Source organism: Pyxicephalus adspersus, chromosome 5 (assembly GCF_032062135.1).
Source record: "Pyxicephalus adspersus chromosome 5, UCB_Pads_2.0, whole genome shotgun sequence".
Taxonomy (NCBI): domain Eukaryota; kingdom Metazoa; phylum Chordata; class Amphibia; order Anura; family Pyxicephalidae; genus Pyxicephalus; species Pyxicephalus adspersus.
Window position 1 is genome coordinate 114003724 of NC_092862.1, and position 17587 is coordinate 114021310.

Consider the following 17587-nt stretch of genomic DNA (forward strand, 5'->3'; position numbering starts at 1 on the left):
GTTTGAACCTAGTGGATAAAAAATAGGGACATAAACGTATCTTCTGTCTTGCTCCCAAAGGCCTCCTTCTCTTCCAGTTTGCCAAAGTTTGGTAAATTCGCTGCCAAGACAGTCATAGTTCTGAATCCATTCCATACAATGCAGGACCAACACTTCTGCACTGTACGGTAGGACCCCCAAAGCCGACCTTCATTCCAGAGCATCCTGCAGAGAAGGAGAGTGCAGGTTCCCGTTGGAGCAATTGGTGGGACAATGAGGTGCATTTATATCCTTATTCATCATCACCACACCCTATGTGCAAATTCATAAAAAATGCCACTGTAAATAAACAAGTCCTTATAATCCACATAACAATTTTTTTCTTCATTGTTTTATAAACACCATAATCATCATGAAATTCCTCTCCACAGAATCCCAACAGTCTGCATGCTTTCCTCACCCTTTGCCCTTCTAGCACCGGAGATACTGACAGACCCTGTCTGGGGCACTTGCACAGATATAATAGGATTGGCAAGAATCATAGCCCAACTTACTTGTACCTTGTTATATTTAAAGTGAACTTATCAGCTTTCAGTTATGTGATCCAGATTCCCAGTGATCAATGATATTGTGTAAAAACACATCTTCAGCTTGTCTACTGGACGAGGAGGGTCATCCTTCTGCTCACCTTGCATCCTGAATTGTCTCCTAATGGTTCAACATGATTTTGTGCAGAAAAATCAGACACCTAAATTACCGGTAGCAGTATTTTAAAATGTGCTATTAATATATAACTGCATTCACTGGTATTTGTTGTTTCTTCAGCTTTACATTCTTCTGCTGCAAACAAATGCATTTACATCAGACTGGGCTGTCTGGCTAATTCTATATATATATTAATCATTCAATGCACATTGGGAATGCTAAGAACATCTGTCATGATTTTTATTGCTGTCTGTATCCCTTGGGAGATTTTTTTTCTTAACCTCCAATTTGGCCCTTGGAAGGGTGAGAACACAAGAAGGTATGGGTAAACTCCCAAAGGGCATAAAAACTTTTTTGCCCAATTAACAGGTGTCACACAGAACATGAAGTGACAGTAAATCTCCCCAAGGGTTATACGGGCAGCATTTAACGCCTGAGATTCTAATACTCTTCAGTCTGGTTGGGGGTGAGGATTTACTGACATATGTACTTTATCCAATTGTTTAAGACATTGCAGTAGGGTGATTGACAAGCGGAGTGCAATGACTGTTTAGTAAATGCAGAGCATTCTACAAGCAAGGACAATGTATAAGAAGATGTATGTAATTACTGGTTTAAAAAAAACAACTAACCTAATTCCCATCCGGAGTGACCTGTTTTAGCTGTAACCATTTATTATATTAACCCAGAACCTGATCTACATGATAAATATTGATTTGACTGGATAATATACAGCCATAATGAGATAATTCACTGGTAATTAGGCTGACAAGTACTGTAGGTCACCCAGAGACATCACTGGAGATGGTACAGAGCTGTTTGTTGGCCCATACAATGAGAACAGCGGATGCGCTCCTAATGGAGTATCGTGTTTTCCAGTGCTGTGATGTAATTTGCCACATACTAAGGCGTGTGTTACTGGGAAGAGGGAAATAATAGTCACAGAAATAATATTGATTTTATATAGGTTTCTATTGCAACAAGCCATATACTGCTGTACAGATGTGGAGTGGATAAAGCATAACTTTCAGGTACCAGGTAACTCCGGCTATAAGTACTATACACACAGCTCACAGTATATTAGTGTGGTGGTCAGTGGGAAAAATGCTTCTTAGATTGCCATTGGAAATAATGTCACCCTTACACATAGCCAAAAAGTCATTGGTGTTACCTTAACTGACCTGAGAGGCACAAACTGCCCATTGTTCAATAAACCCCCAGCAACCTTTGGAGGGACCCTATTTGAGAAAAACTGGGATAAGGTATAGGTATTGGACACTGTTAGCCTTTATATGCAAAAACAAAAAATGAACAGGCAATATGTAAAAGGCAACACTGCACCTGCCATTGAATAAGCATAAAGCCCCCATCACTAACATTACCAGCACCTTATATCAGCAAACATTCTGAAAATAATGCAGAGGGAACATATTGGATGTATCCCTGTAATGTGGGTGACCTTCATTATTTATAGCCGACGTGGATAAAGCTGGCAGAACATAAGGATCCCATACATCACTGAAAAGAAAAGTCCTATGAGAAGACATGTACTTTCTAAAAAGGGAAGTGTTTGTCCCAGTTTTATGGCAAGTGTCAGCTTCATGAACATAAAACAATAACGTTTGTCACATGAGTTACTCATATTCTTCTGTTATTCCATTCCCCACACAGCAGATTTACCCTAAACCATCCATCATGGTTGGTTATTCCCTCTGCTTTCATATATATGTCATAAGCCATACCTATCAGGCTCCTAACCTGCGTTTGTAGGTCAGAAAATCTTCTAAACCTGTCACTATTTTATAGGTTAATATAACTTTTACTATAATCAAGCAAAATAACAATTCTAATATAATAGTTCAGTTGGGTTCAGATGGTGGCTAAAACATTTTTCTTTCCCAGTCTCAGCTTTATTCGCTCTATACCTGGATGGAATCACCAGGATTAACCTTCATTTTGAAAGCCGGGTCCCATGACGTGTTTCAAATATACAGAATGTAACCCCTGAAACTGAAACCTTGTTTGCAAGATTTACCAATAGATACTTTGTAACAATATTTGTACTATGTAGTTTTATGTGTAGATCATTTTCCCACCACAGATACTACTTTCCATTTCAGTTCTTATATAGCTTGGAGATAGCGTCTTATTGATTCTGCTTTGTATTATAAAATTAATAGGAATCTAGCAGTGAGGGTAGCTCAAGGCCACATTGATAATACAATCTCTATGTTATTTCGGTATTCCAATAGAGTCACATTGGTGTGCACTGTTCTGCAAAGACTAAGGAGATTTAGTCACCCACTTAGCCTTATTCTTCCTTGCCATGGGAATGGTCGATGGATGGAGCTGGGCCTTGATGCCATAGACCTTGAAAAATAGATGGTGTCAGCTGGTGAGTTAAGTGCTAGCATTCATCCAAGGTTTTTCTCCCACATAAAAGATATTTTTGTTACCATCACTCACTTTGTAAAAGTGAAATACTTGAAACATGTTTTGACAACAATCTCCCACCCAGGTTAATACCAAAATGTGGAGTATCCTGTTATTGAAAAAATGGAAGGGTGATATTTCCCTTTACACAAAAGACATCCTGCTTACTGATATAACTGACCGGACAAAGCATTAGCCATGCTCAGTCAGAAATGGATAATCATAAAAAGCAAACTATATCTTAAAGAAGTCCCCAAACCCATGAGGGTAGCGTTATAATCTGGCTTTATGATGCCTGATTGGTCAAGTTTAGGTTCAGCCACGTTATGAGGCCAGATCTTTACTTGGCTATACCAAATGTCCAAATTTTTCCATCAAATGATTTTTTTTCCCTGAGCATATTGAAGCTGGTTCGTTTTCACACATTGATTGTCCACTACTGGGTCCAGAAATGAACCCCATTGAGAATTTTTGGGGTGTGCTGGAGCAGGCATTACACAGTGGTGTCTCTCCCATCAGTAATACAATATGTTGGCATTGTCATGACATTGCATGGGGTTATCAAACAAAATCAGGGCAAATTCAATATGTATATAGACTTCAATACTGGACAATAAAGAACTTTAAAGTACATGCAGGTACCTCTGACTTTTTTATGACAACTTTTCTCCCCACATTACACAGACTGCTATACTGCAGTACATGTTTATAAAGCAATAAACTGCAATTTAAAGGTAATATCTGTTCTTCCCTTCCACTACCCTTCTCCCATGTCCTCCTCTAATTGATGGCATATAGAACCCTTACCCAAATCTGGGCTTGCAAGCTTTCCCTTTTTTGTTTCTTTGGATTGGGTCCTTCTTTGTGTGTCTACATGACTGTGTTATTGGCTCAACACTTTCCATTGGTTGTATCCCATTGGTGATGTTGGTTAGAGCACCGGCGCATATCTACATTTATGAAGCACCAATCCCCTGAGCTCAGAAACAGCAATGGCTCTGCACAGAAGACTTTGGTGGGAAAAGAATGCTTGCTATGAAAAAAAGGGATGAATGGGTGTAATCGGGCTGGAAGGGGATATCATCAAGGCGATTGGCTTTAAACACTTGCACCAGGAACATACACTAACAGTGGATATTTGGGGCTTGCCATGTTCACTGCTTTGTTTAGCAAGTCACAAGGTAAAAAACAATTGCAAAGGGCTGGTCTGTGTCTTATGGACAAGGAAGTAGATACTAAGTATGAATAACACACAAAATTAGTTGGTGCCATCCTTCTGGAGAGAACAGTAGTTAAAGGCATGGTAAAAAAAAGTGTTGTGATCACAGAAAAAGGTAATATACACCCGCATTTATATTACTCATAAATGATGCTAGCTCTATTTTACATTGTGGAATGTTTATAGAAATACCAATATATCCTTTAGATTTACTTTTTCCTTTGTTTATTGCGTTTTCGTGCTTATTTTAATAAGAAGTTACATTTTGATCTCTCCACACACTGTCAGTTCCATCTCAGTGACATTAGAGATTGATGAGTAACTGTTCTAAAGTTTCCTTTACAGAACATAGAACATCAACTTATTAGATATAAGGAACATAATTATACAGCTGAGTTTTATTGATGAAGGAAATTGCTGCTGAAAATGATCTCTGTAACTAAATCACTGCACAGGTCAGTTAGTTCATGTGTGAGAATATATTCTAAATGGACAATCCAAAGTATGTAATATATGATTTTTTGTTTCAGTATTGTTCTACAAAAAGATGTAACGAATTTTGTATTTACATTTTCCTATAAAGAAACAAAACATGACTTGATTTCCTTCCAGGAAACCGACTGCTGTGAGTTACCATCTCCATAACTAGAAACAAGAAGAATCTATTGAGAAATGGCAGATATCAGACACATTCACAGTAGCATCCCATTGATTATACAGAGCCCAGATCAAGTGTGTAGCTGCTAGCTGAAAGGTATTCTTGGAGTTATTGATTGTACATGATTTCCACTATTTCTGTAAAGTAACTTACATGCATAGCAATTCAGGGAAATAGGTCAATAGGAAAAGATCACTCGAACATGTATCAATTAACTGAAGTTACAATGTAATGTTACAATATGACAGTATTTATACTCTGTGTGCAGCTATTCTAAATGAGTATCACCAGTGCCCAGGTCTATCCAGCTTTTTATTATTATTATTACATATTTTTATAGCGCCAACTTAATACTTAGTGCTTTAAATTGTCCATAGTCACTAAATGATTATAAGAGGAGGTCCCTACTATCGTCATTGTCTAATGTCTGTTACATGATCTAAACGTAATTTTGGGAGGAAGGAGCTGATCAACCTACCACAAAAGGAAATACAAAATCCATGCCAACAGTATCCTGAGTTTTAAACCTGGGACCCCAGTGCTGCTAAAGTGCTAATCACTAAGCCACCTTCTAATATAGCGCTGAGGATTGATACAGAACATATCAAAACTGTGGGTTTTCAACTAACTAGGTTCAGCCCATCCAAGATTGATATTTTAGTTGATCAGTGCTAGAATGCAACATAACTTTACAGTTTTAATATCTTCTAGAATTTCATACTTGAGTTTGTGGGCCTACACACCTATAGGGGAATTCTATTCTACCTATATAGTCATTTTGAATATTACATGGAATACTACAAGTGTTGCTGTAATGTGTAAACTTTGGAAGAAACATCTCAATCTCTTAGGTAGAGAAGAACAGAGTGTGAAATTATGGAGGAATCAGACTATCACATTCCTGGTTTTCTAATGAGGATGACAGTGGCCTATGCCTGTATAATGCATATTGAAACTACGACCTATTGATAACTGAAAGCTCAGTGACATGGTGACAACACAGGTGCACAATCAGAAGACAGGAACAATGTTGTCGCGGTATAAAAAGAAAGTACATAAAACAAGAAGCAAGAATTTATTTTAATGAAAGCTGCAACTATGCAAACATTTTAATGATTTTTGAATCACATTATTACAATAAAGCTTATATGAGATAGTAGCGGTTGGGTTCTCATATATTTTATTAGAATCAATGCTGAAGCTATACATTGAGAGAAGTCATTGCCATGGAACTAATATGCAGCCTTGGAGTCATGGAATGGCCATGCGTCGTGGCATCTACAACAGGTGTTCTTTTCCCAAACCAATCCCTTTACCCTCCCTAGAGGTCTTTTGTCTGAGCTGGACAAGTGTGTGTTAAGAAGAGGGTGGGGGTGGATATCATTTTACAATACCAGGCATAGTATTTTACAGAAAAAAACTAAAGTAGGCAACAACTTTTTAACTGCAAAACACAGTATCACGATTTACTGCCAAGAAGAGATGTTTGACCTTCTGGTTTATTATCATCAAGTTCTACAGACATTCCATTCTCCTCTTCCATTATTATTAATATTATTTCTGAGATGGATAAGGAAATACTTGTGCATAATATATTTTCCTTTCTCTCCATGTTTAATACTTTATGATATTGTATTGTTAATGCACTAAAAGCCACAACAGAATATCCCTGTGATCTCTCCTGGTCTTTGCTTTGTTGGTAAACAAGTAACACATAATATATATGTAAAATAGAAAATAAATGACCTTACAATGCAAAAGCAAGCTATAAGACAGAAGTTTACACCTGCACCAGCCTACACACCTGCTGTACAGTGCAAAAAAGAAAAATGTTCCCTCTATAGAAGAACTGCTTTTCTTTTCTGGTGGGCCAGGTTTTTTTTTAAACTATTTTGCAATTCAAATTAACTGAAAGAAACGGCACAGATCATATAAATAAGTATAGATGCAAATCATAAAGAAATGTCTTTTTCGAAAGAATAAATGTGAAGTATGATAGGTGCTGTTCTCTCATGACTGTTCTACACAATGGTGCTTGAAAGTTTGTGAACCTAATACCATTTTCTAAATTTTTATATGAATATGGTCTAAATATAAACAAGTTGTAAAAGTAGATGAAGAAAACCTAGTTAAACAAACAAAAATAAAAATTATTATATTTGGTCATGTATTTATTTAAAAAAAAGATCCAATAATATATATGTAAAAAAGTAAGTGATCCGTGCTCCCAGTATTTGGTGTGACCCCCTTGTGCAGCAATATCTGCAACTAAACATTTGCAGAAACTGTTGATCAGTAATGCATGTTATTGTTAATTTTATCCAATTCCTTCATACAGAAGAGCCTATGTTCTTGAATGTTGGTAGGGTTCTTTATGTGAATCACTTTAGGTTTTTTTACACAATTCAATTGGATTAAGGTCAAAATATAAAAAAGGGTTCACAAATTGTATATGTAACACAATAGTAAAATTATAATACTATACATGATTTTACAATGTCACTTATCCTTCCTAATACTGACCAGCTTCTGATTATGATCTGAAAATGATGCACACTTGATGTGTAATATAAAAAGATAGAATCACTTTCTGTTTCCTGTCAGCTTCTTACAGAAAGTCTGTTTCACTTCTCCACTGAAAATGATTCATCTCTTTATTCCTCCTATGTGGCTGCTTCTCTCTCTCTTCATGGCCATCACATGGGGCCTAATTTATTAAAGCTCTCCAAGGCTGGAGAGGATACACTTTTATGAGTAAAGCTGGGTAATCCAGCAAACCTGGAATAGACTTCTTTAAAGTTGTTTGCTAGCAAATGTTTTGAATCCTGGACTAGATGTATTTAAGGTTAACTGGATCACCCGGGTGAACTGACGAAAGTGTATCCTCTCCAGACTTTAATAGCTTTAATAAATCAGGTCCAAGGACTCAAGTGTGATTGCACACCTAGAGCACATAGATTGAACACATAAACAGTGAACAGTCTGAGCAAGCAGAAGCACTGCACAAACAAAATACACACACAAAGAGCATACAAGATGCACACAGTCACAGCACACACACTCAGCCAATACACAACAGACATAAAACACACAGACAGGTGCAATACACAAAATCAATGCCAGAGCATACACAGTACAATATTTGTGCAAACATCCATCATGGTTGCAGACTATTTGTTGCCAAAGAGAATGACTGTGTTACCATAGCACTGCTACAGTTTTACACATTTATGTTTAAAGGAAGGGAACAAAAGGAACCACAGAGCACTGAAGGGGACTAAACAACTGAATTATTCCAAATGCTGAAAATTCTTCAGATAGATTAGCTCTTCAACAGTTTGTTGGTGCAGGATAGGTAAGTACTAAGTGTTTTCTTTGTGTTACAGTCTCAAAACATGAACAGAATTAATTTAGGTAAGGAATTGTTTCTTTTATTTTGCAATGAAAGTTATACTATTATTTGCAATACTTTTCTTCCCTTTATGTTAGTGGAGGCTTCTTGGTTATTTCTGGTGCCTTCACAACAATGTGACCTGTCTTACAATTTAATAATTAAATAGTACTACCATGTACCATGCTTATCACAGCACCAAAAAGTAAAAGTGAAAGTACATATAACAAATTCTTCAGTGGAAATTCCCTTGACTGAAGCATTAGATCATTTTTTATACTGCACTTCCCTGGGGATCTGAGCCTTTGGAGAATGCTAAAAACTTCTAGAGGTTTACCAGGAAAAAAGTCTTAATACTAAGAGGATGAAAATTGATTATTTAACAGAATGTTGCGCCCAGTGTTCCACAAAGCCTCCTTTCTTACAGATTTTAGGCCTGGGCAGCTTTCATTGAACTTTACCCACTTTGTGGAGATGCAGATGAAATCTGCAGCAATAAACACAGAAATTAGTGCTTTTAAACAAATGTATGAAGATGGAATCCAAATTCCCACAATCAAACATAACAAATAAAATAAAGCTTTAAAAGAAATGGTTTTCTGATTTCAGTGATTTATTTTGCAATAACCTATGTGGAAATTTTATTTTAAAGGTTGCTTAAACTCATGGGTGTCAGGCTGCTTGGTATTCAGCAACCACTTTCCATGGAATGTTTGAGTTCCAGTTATTTAAAAGTAGTTTAATTTGCATACAAGACACCATGTGTTACCACATCACCCCGGTACTTCCACTACAAAAGCCTGCACACATCATTGGGGCAGGACTGGACCTGTACTGTGATCAAGTGATCATGCATGACTCCTGGCATCTGGCACCTTGGCAGCCGCTCACACCGCAGCACTGGTTCTTTTATAACCAGCATTTGCAGATTTGATAGTGGGCAGCAGTGAGTGGTACTGAACTACTGACCACTGCCATTCTCTGCTGGGCTGCCTAGCCACCAATCTGACCATAACTTTATGGAGTACCTTTAGCAGTTTCCTTAAGAATAAATATAAAATATCAAATGACTTATTCAAATAGTTAAGGTATATATACCAAAATACAAGTATGTTTGCTCTCTACCTCGTGATTTCTTGTTTTAGTGTTGCACAGCCATGAATATAGAATACAATGGCATAAGCTACTAATTTTAGAACTGGTAGGCTCTAATTCTCTAATATTTAATCCAATTTCAAGTTTCCTGTGTATTAAAAAGTCTGCCAAAATCAATGACTGATTCAGGAGTCAGACAATCTAATCTTGGAACCTGCAAAAGCAATCAGAATGCACAATGACTAACAATGAAGACATGAGAATTGTTAAAGTATATGTCAACCCAATCACTTGAGTCGTATACAGGATTTATTGTCTACAGATAGTCATTTTCTGTATTTTAAACCTGCAGTTTTCATGAAAACATTATCTAGTAATCCTGCCATAAAAACTTCTTGTTATAGTGACAACATTGCCCCAGTCTTTCAATTGTTCTTCTTACATGGTCACCAAACAAGGCTATTAATGTTAATGTGTTTTTAAAACAATAGGTGAGAATGGGGATATCATTTAGATTATATAAAAGAAATCAACTACGTAGATTTAAATGATTCTTGCTCCTTCTTGCCAGAACCATGGTAACCTAGGAAACTTGGCCATTTACAAGAATAAAGGAAATACCGTCTTATATGTGATTCTAAAAAAGAAAAGCCTTAGATCTGCAGGCAATATTATCAGGAAACAGACTAGTTGAATAGGAATGTAGGAATAAGTCAACTGTTTACAGTCTGGATAAAATTAGGTGATAATTCTTTATATCTTTCTGTGTCAAAAACTAGGGGGATCTTCTGTTACTTCTGATCACCCTGTTACTGAGACAGGAAGTTAGAGAAATCCGTCCTTGGAGACTCAGGACATGTTTGGAAGTGGCAAAGACCTGAAACCTCACTATTACTGATCTTCCCAGAGGGCGAGATTTCCCTTCAGGCTAGGTGACATCCTGTATCTAAGGATTAGTCAGCTGCAATATATTCCATTTTTGTTCTTGGGTCTCAAACCTTCTAAAACAGGGTCTCATGGAAAGATAGGGTTCCTCTAGAACAATGTTTCTAGACCTTTTTTTATCATGGGGGAACCCTTGAACAAATGTCCAGTCTTCAGGGAACCTCAGCTATAATAACTATATCCACACTTCACAGAATCTTAGGGTCAGTGGGAAGTACCTCTTACATTGCTGGCCATTGGGAAGGCTGCCACCCTTATACATTAGCAAAAAAATCTTTGGTGAATCATTGGTAAACTGACCAGAGATTGACAAACTGCCTACTGCTCAAGGAACCCCTAACAACTCCTGGTGAGGTCCATGAGCAGTTAACTTTTTCTGCCTTTCAAAAAAGTTACTACTGACAATAGTGATATTTTAAGCTTTCTTTCCATTGACAACAAAGGTGATGAGAACTCTTCTATTTGACAACCAGAGTAATAGGGACCTTTGCTTACAGGCCATCGGTGTAAGAGGAGCCTTGCCTACTGGCCATCCAATTAGGGGGATACTTCACTGACCAATAGCATAAAAAAGCATTTTTTACCACAGGGTAACAAAAGTAACTATTAGCAGGGGTAATAAAAAGTTTTTAAAAGCTGGAAAAAGTTTATTCTACACAATTGTTTTATTAAGGTATTCATTGGCCAGAATGATCAAAAACCTATTGTGTGTACAGACCTATAACACATTCAGTCTTTTAACACTTACTGTGATAAGCTGGCTATACCAAAAAACATTAGATTAAGGAACATTAGATTGTGAGCCTCTTTAGGGGACAGTTAGGGCTATGACTATGGAGTAATATGTCGGTGCTATATTAATAATAATTATTAATAATTATAATTGAGTTTTCAGCTTCTGTAAGAAAATAAAAGTACCTAAAGTGGACCTACAGTTACAACTTACAAGTAGGATGGAGTATTATTGCAGAAGAAACAGGTGATGTCCCCTCTGTAATCAAACATACTTACCTGCCTGGGATATGTCAGGTATCCTGCCCTCCCCCCTTCTCCCAGGGATAACAGGGATGAATGAATACCTGCATGCATGTGCAGGAATTTTGTCATTCCCACCTGGCCAGTAAGGTGGCTGAAGATTCAACACCTGAAGGGTGAAGATGGCAGCATTCGTACCTGAGCGAGGACAGGTGAGTATGATTAGACAGGTTAGCTTATTTTTTCAGAAGGGACTTCTCCTGTCTCTTCTGCTTGTTCACTTTTTTTCATTTAGAAAGTTTAGTTCTGCTTTAAGATTTTCTGATTATTCAATATTCTCTCACTTTGTTTAAAGCAAAGGTGCCAGGTCCCTGATACTCACCTTACCTGTCTTCCACTACTGCTTGATGTAGGCTAAGTGTGCAAACGAGGTGTCAGATAAAGTCAGGCCTTAAACAATAGTAACTCCTTCAGATCTCATCATTTCAATAAATACATTTATAAAGACTTACCAAGATAAAACTCCACTATTTGTACTTCTATAAAAACACTAAATTAAGGTACCATAGGCCAAATCTATTATACTAATCCAGGAGCTTAGAGGCTTTGGACTACTTGAAGCAGACAGATGTTCTATACACCTGCTCCTCTCCATTATTCTTCAACAACAGAAGACAAGGAGTTTATTTGTTAACTTTTCAAACCTTTGAAATCTTAATCTCCTCTTTTATTGCACAAAGATTTCATAAGGTTATTATAAAGTTTCACGTGTGTTGCAACACCTGAAAAGCTGTACATTCAAGTTCAAATAAGGTTTTACAGCAGATCTATAAGAAAATTGACAGAAAATGCTCGGAGGCAATGTGGGAGACATGCCATTACCACACCACCCCTTCCAACAGCCAAATAACAAAGACTGCGATAATTGGAGGAGACAGTTCAGTAATTCTTTTCTGTTTTGTTTGGATTATTTACATATGGGTAGGAGTATCTCCAACAGACCAGTTTGATTAGTAGGGCTGTGGCTGCTTTGTATTCCTAACATATATTATATTAAGGCACAAGAAAAATGGGCTGGGCGTGGTGCACCATACAACAGGCACATGTTATATCAGTACATCAGAGCACACACTAACCCACTGAGATTTCTATTGAGGTCAGTGGGTGTATATCTGAATAGGACACCAACAAAGTGCCATGCATATACATACACACCTTAATTGATCATTAGTATCAAAAGGTGAGAAAAAGCCTTTCACTGGCTCATTACTGTAATCAAAGCCTGCTGCATGTAAACCAGCCCCAGACATGTGCTTTCTCTATTGTGAGAACTGATAGCTAGTAGGGACTTGTGCACATGGGCAAATATCTGTACCATCACAGCCAGTGCTTGATGCCCGGGCCCATGTTGGCCACATGTGAACACAGGCTGAGGCCTGGGTGGGGTACGTCACATTTCATTACACCCCTTTTTATGGGATCTGTAGTCCCCACTAGATCCCCACTTTATGAGAATGGCACATCACATTTACCAACCCAGTAGGAGTCAACAAAAACATGCAGTGAGGTTAATTGGCTTCCCCCTCCAAAATTAGACTACATTAATGACAATGACCGAGGTAGGGACATTAGATTGTGAGCCCCTTTGAGGGACAGTTAGTGTCACCACTATGGACTTTGTACAGCGCTGCGTAATATGATGGTGCTGTATAAATACTGAATAATAATGATAATAACATGCAAAGAGAACAAGGATCTGATCATTGGGTATATGTAGTTATTGGCCAGTGCACATGGTCCCTCTTCCCCTTTCAAATAATTACTGAATATGGATATATATATATATATATATTTGTATTCCTAGTCCTGCAATTTCCCATACCTCCCTAGACTGAGCAGCCATCCTGGTGACCTGTAAACATATTTGGGTCACCTCCCTGATCCCAGCATTGAGAAGCAGCAAAGTACCTATGGGGGTCACCCTGTTGCATGCTCCTGATTGGCCCCAGGCATTGCCCCTTGTTCTGATGTACAAGAGCCTGAAATCAAGTGACATGCAGGTTGTGCTAGTACATAAAACACACAATTGCATTGACTGGTGTCCCCTCAGTGTTACCTCTTTGGTATATTCTGCAGGGCTGGCCTCTGTAGCAATGTGTGGCTGGGTTGGGGTGGCATGGCTTGGTTGGTGGTTGCTGCTCCTTGCAGGTGGCTGGCTGGGCCCTTCATTGTCACTGGGGGGATCAGCAGAGCTGCCGCTGTCCTCATTGGTTCCTGCACTGAGCAGAGCGCTGACCGATCCAGTCTCAGCATCCCCAGACACCGCATGCACCAACCAGGCGCTGACTTCCGTCCTGGGGATCCGGGGGTCCCCCAGCGCCCTCACCTCGTCCAGCAGCCTCCTGGCAGTGAAGAACGAGTCCAGGTCCGGGCTCTTCGGGTGCAGGCCCTCCCAGGTGTCCCTCAGGCTGTGGAAGGGGATCTGAGAATAGGCAGAGCTGCTCCCCAGGATGATCTCCCGGATAGGGGGTAGGTAGGACTCCAGATCCACCCTCACCCCGACCAGGCTCAGCAAGATTGTGAACTGCAGCAGACCTTCTGTCAAATACTTCTTCAGATCCTTCATTTTATCCCTGCCGGGCCAAGGGGACGGCAAACTTCTCAGCTGCCCTGAAAGAAGTGCCCTGCGCTGGCTTAGCTGCTGGCACTGGGCATAACCAGGGGCACCAAACTGGCACTGGGGAGCAGCCGGCGGTGGAGCTTACCCAGGACTGGGGAGCAGACAAAAGAGCACGCCGGCTGCTCCACTCCTCTGCAGTGAGACACAAAGACATCAGCACACAAATATACTGAGCGTGCCGGGGTGACGGCAAACACGGCACCCCCGGCATCCCTGCGCATGTGCACGCCCATTGCTCCTCCACGGGACAACACTGCGCATGCGTAGCCTTTACACGTTACATACTATCACTCACATGTGTCTGCCTTTTATATCTCAGGCCCAGCTCACATTCATATTTATATTTCACTGGATACATTTTATATATGTCTATATGTTTCTCTCTGTTTACCATGGGGAACCCCTTGAAATGACTTTCAGGTCTTCATGGAATCCCTTGTAATAATATTATTATTTTTATTATTATTATTATTATTATTATTATTAATGAACAGGATTTATATAGCACCAACATATTATGCAGGACTGTACATTAAATAGGGGTTGCAAATGACAGACAGTGACACAGGAGGAGAGGACCCTGCCCCAAATAGCTTACAATCTAAGAGATTGTAAAATTACTATATCCACAGCTCACAGTATATGAATGTGATGGTCAGTATGAAGAATGAAGAAATTACACTGCTGGCCAGTGGGATGAATGTCACCCTTATGGATAGCCAAGAAGATCATTGGTGTCAGTAAAACTGACCTGAGAGGCATAAATTGTGCATTGCTCTGGGAACCCCTACTAACCACTTGACGAACCTTGGTTGGGAAATGCTGATTTATATCATGGTGTATTACATTTTTGTGAACTGAGACTTATTACTTTATATAACTTTTAAAAGCATGGGCAGCATGGTGGCTCAGAGGTTAGCACTTTGGCCTTAGCTGTGCTAAATCCTAGGTTCGAATCTCGGCTAGGACACTATACACACGGAGTTTTCAGTTTCTCCCCATGTTTGCGTGGGTTTCTGCCCACATTCCAAAAAACATGCAGTTAGGTTAATTGACCTTGGACCACATTAATAACATATGACTATGGTATTGTGAGCCCCTTTTAGGGGCAGTTAGTGACATGACTATGGACTTTGCACAGCATAATATGATGGTGCTATATAAATACTGTGTAAAAATATAGTCTGCCCAGATTTGGCAAAAGTTCACCACTTTAAACTTTTATTTCCCAAAATCATTACACTACCCAGGGTAATTATATTGTGATGATGACTAGCTTATAGAGGGTCCCAAAGGGCCACTGATAATGTTCAGTAAATATAATGCTACATGGCTGTCAATGGATGAAGGTAGGTATAGACTATGGGCATGCTACCAAAATGTGATTTATTAAAGCTCTTCAAGACTTGAGAAGATCGACTATCATGGGAGAACCTGGGTGTTCCCCCAAATCTGAAATGGATTTTCTAAAAATTATTTCCTGTTAAATGACAATGTTTTAAGTCCTTGATCAGACCTTTTTCAGGTTTGCTGGATCACTGCCATGATAGTCTCTCTTTTGCAGTCTTGAAATGCTTTAATAAATCAGGTGCATTCTGGTAATGAGACTGCTGGAGATTGCTCCTTTACAGATGAATGTTGTAAAAAAAAACCCAGCTCTCTTATAAATGACTTGTGCCACATTTGACTTGTGACTTGACATTTGACTTGTGCCACATATTTCACTCATAGCGATTATATATATATATATTTATATATATATTTGGTATGCTGAATGTGTATGGGGGGGGGGGGGGGGGGCATGGGGGTCAAGGTTTGCTGGATCACCAAGCTTCACTGATGAAAGTGTTTCTTCTCCAGCCTTGGAGAGCTTTAATAAACCAGACCCATTACCTCTTGCCCAGTGGAAAATTGACATACATAGATTTTCAAATCTGCTTTCATAACAAAAAAGTATTTTTATTACAAGGTATTCTAGCTTGGCTTTTTGTTACATATAACACGATTTTTTTAAATCAGCAAATATAGAGAGCAATGCATAGATGATAGCAGAAACATTGAGAAAATATGCACATCTATGGGGAAACAGTGGATGCCATGTATGTCATATAACACTTGGCACTTGGCATAGTTATACTTCCTACTGACAGGCAGGCAGGCAGGCAGGCAGGGTGGGGGGCAGAGGCATGAAGAGGTGGAACTGAGACTGCTGAAGAAAAGGATGAGGGACAAGGCAATAAAGTGTGAGAACTCAGCAGCCCATCAATGTAGAGATGTGTGTCACATGTGACAGTTTTTATCATAATATTTACCAGAAAGGAATATTAATGGATAAGGGACAGATCACAATGTACAGCAATGCGCTGGTAATACTGCAGAGTGTATGAAGACATATAAAGACGTATAAAGACTTATATAAGAGTGGTTAGGTCAAATATAACCATAGGCAAAAAGATTCTTCACTTTACAAAGTCCATACCTCTGGTGTGTCTCAGCTTCAAGGGGCAATTATATGAGGAGTGGAGGGTACAAATTTGGGAGGAAGTGGAGAGCCTGGAAATAGGATCTGATTCATTGCTAGAGCGGAGATCAGATTTCCTGCCAAATATCTATTGCTGGCTCACCCTTCCAACTATCCTTTCACAGATGAATGGCTAGCCTTATTATGAAGCTCCATCAATTAGAGATCAGATCACTGTCATTGAAAAACACTAATTAACAAGAGGTGTACACAGAAGACCATTCTCTTCTATGAAGAGGGGAGGATGAGCAAGCAGTGCACACTTTGCCATCTGAAAGATCATTCCCAATCCAATCAGTTGTTCATCAATCCACTAGGGCCAATTGAACGACATCAGAAGACGCATGTCAGGTTTTTGCACAACAAACATGACAATTCATCTTTGGCAACAATTATCTGATGCGTGTACATGGCTTTACCTTAATCATGGCCAAGTAATACACATCAATATTGGGGACAAAGAGAGTAAAAGAACTTCTAGAACCAACAAATAGAAGGCTACTCTGCCAGCAGTTCAATGCAGACTCATGGTGGGTAAAATATCCATATAAAGTATAATATAAAAAAACTGTAGAAACACTAACCATTACAGCCCAGTTGGACTGCATTGAAAAGCATTGTAGATTTCATTATTGTAATTAGGAACTTGTACTGACCATCAGTAAATACTGTGTGAATGGATATGTGCCACCCCTTGGCAGCCCTGCCATCCTAAGCCGGTGCTTAAGTTGTCTATGTCAGAAAAGTAGGTAATATAATATATTGGAGTATCTGGACTACCCTCTTCAAGGGTGGGATCTCTGTGTTAGAAATCCCACATTTTCACATCTTTAGCAGTCATTGGGGTTTCCACTAAATACTGAATTTCTCACTTACAAACAAGGAGAGAAAACATAACTCATTAAATTGGAACAAAGAAAACTAAAAATAGTCTCAGATTAAGAGAGAGGAACTATATCTTATCACTGGAGCCCTTAAAAATGAAA

General features: G+C 38.9%; 1 protein-coding gene across 1 annotated transcript in view; it reads right to left on the reverse strand.

The window, feature by feature from the left end:
* NFE2L3 (NFE2 like bZIP transcription factor 3) overlaps window positions 1-14253 on the reverse strand; it is a 36720-nt gene extending 22467 nt beyond the window's left edge. The window contains exon 1 of the mRNA XM_072412503.1: window positions 13517-14253. Within this exon, the coding sequence (XP_072268604.1) occupies window positions 13517-14026 (510 nt within the window). The 5' untranslated portion in view covers window positions 14027-14253. The remainder of the gene's footprint in view (window positions 1-13516) is intronic.
* Between the last annotated feature and the right edge of the window lie 3334 nt (window positions 14254-17587).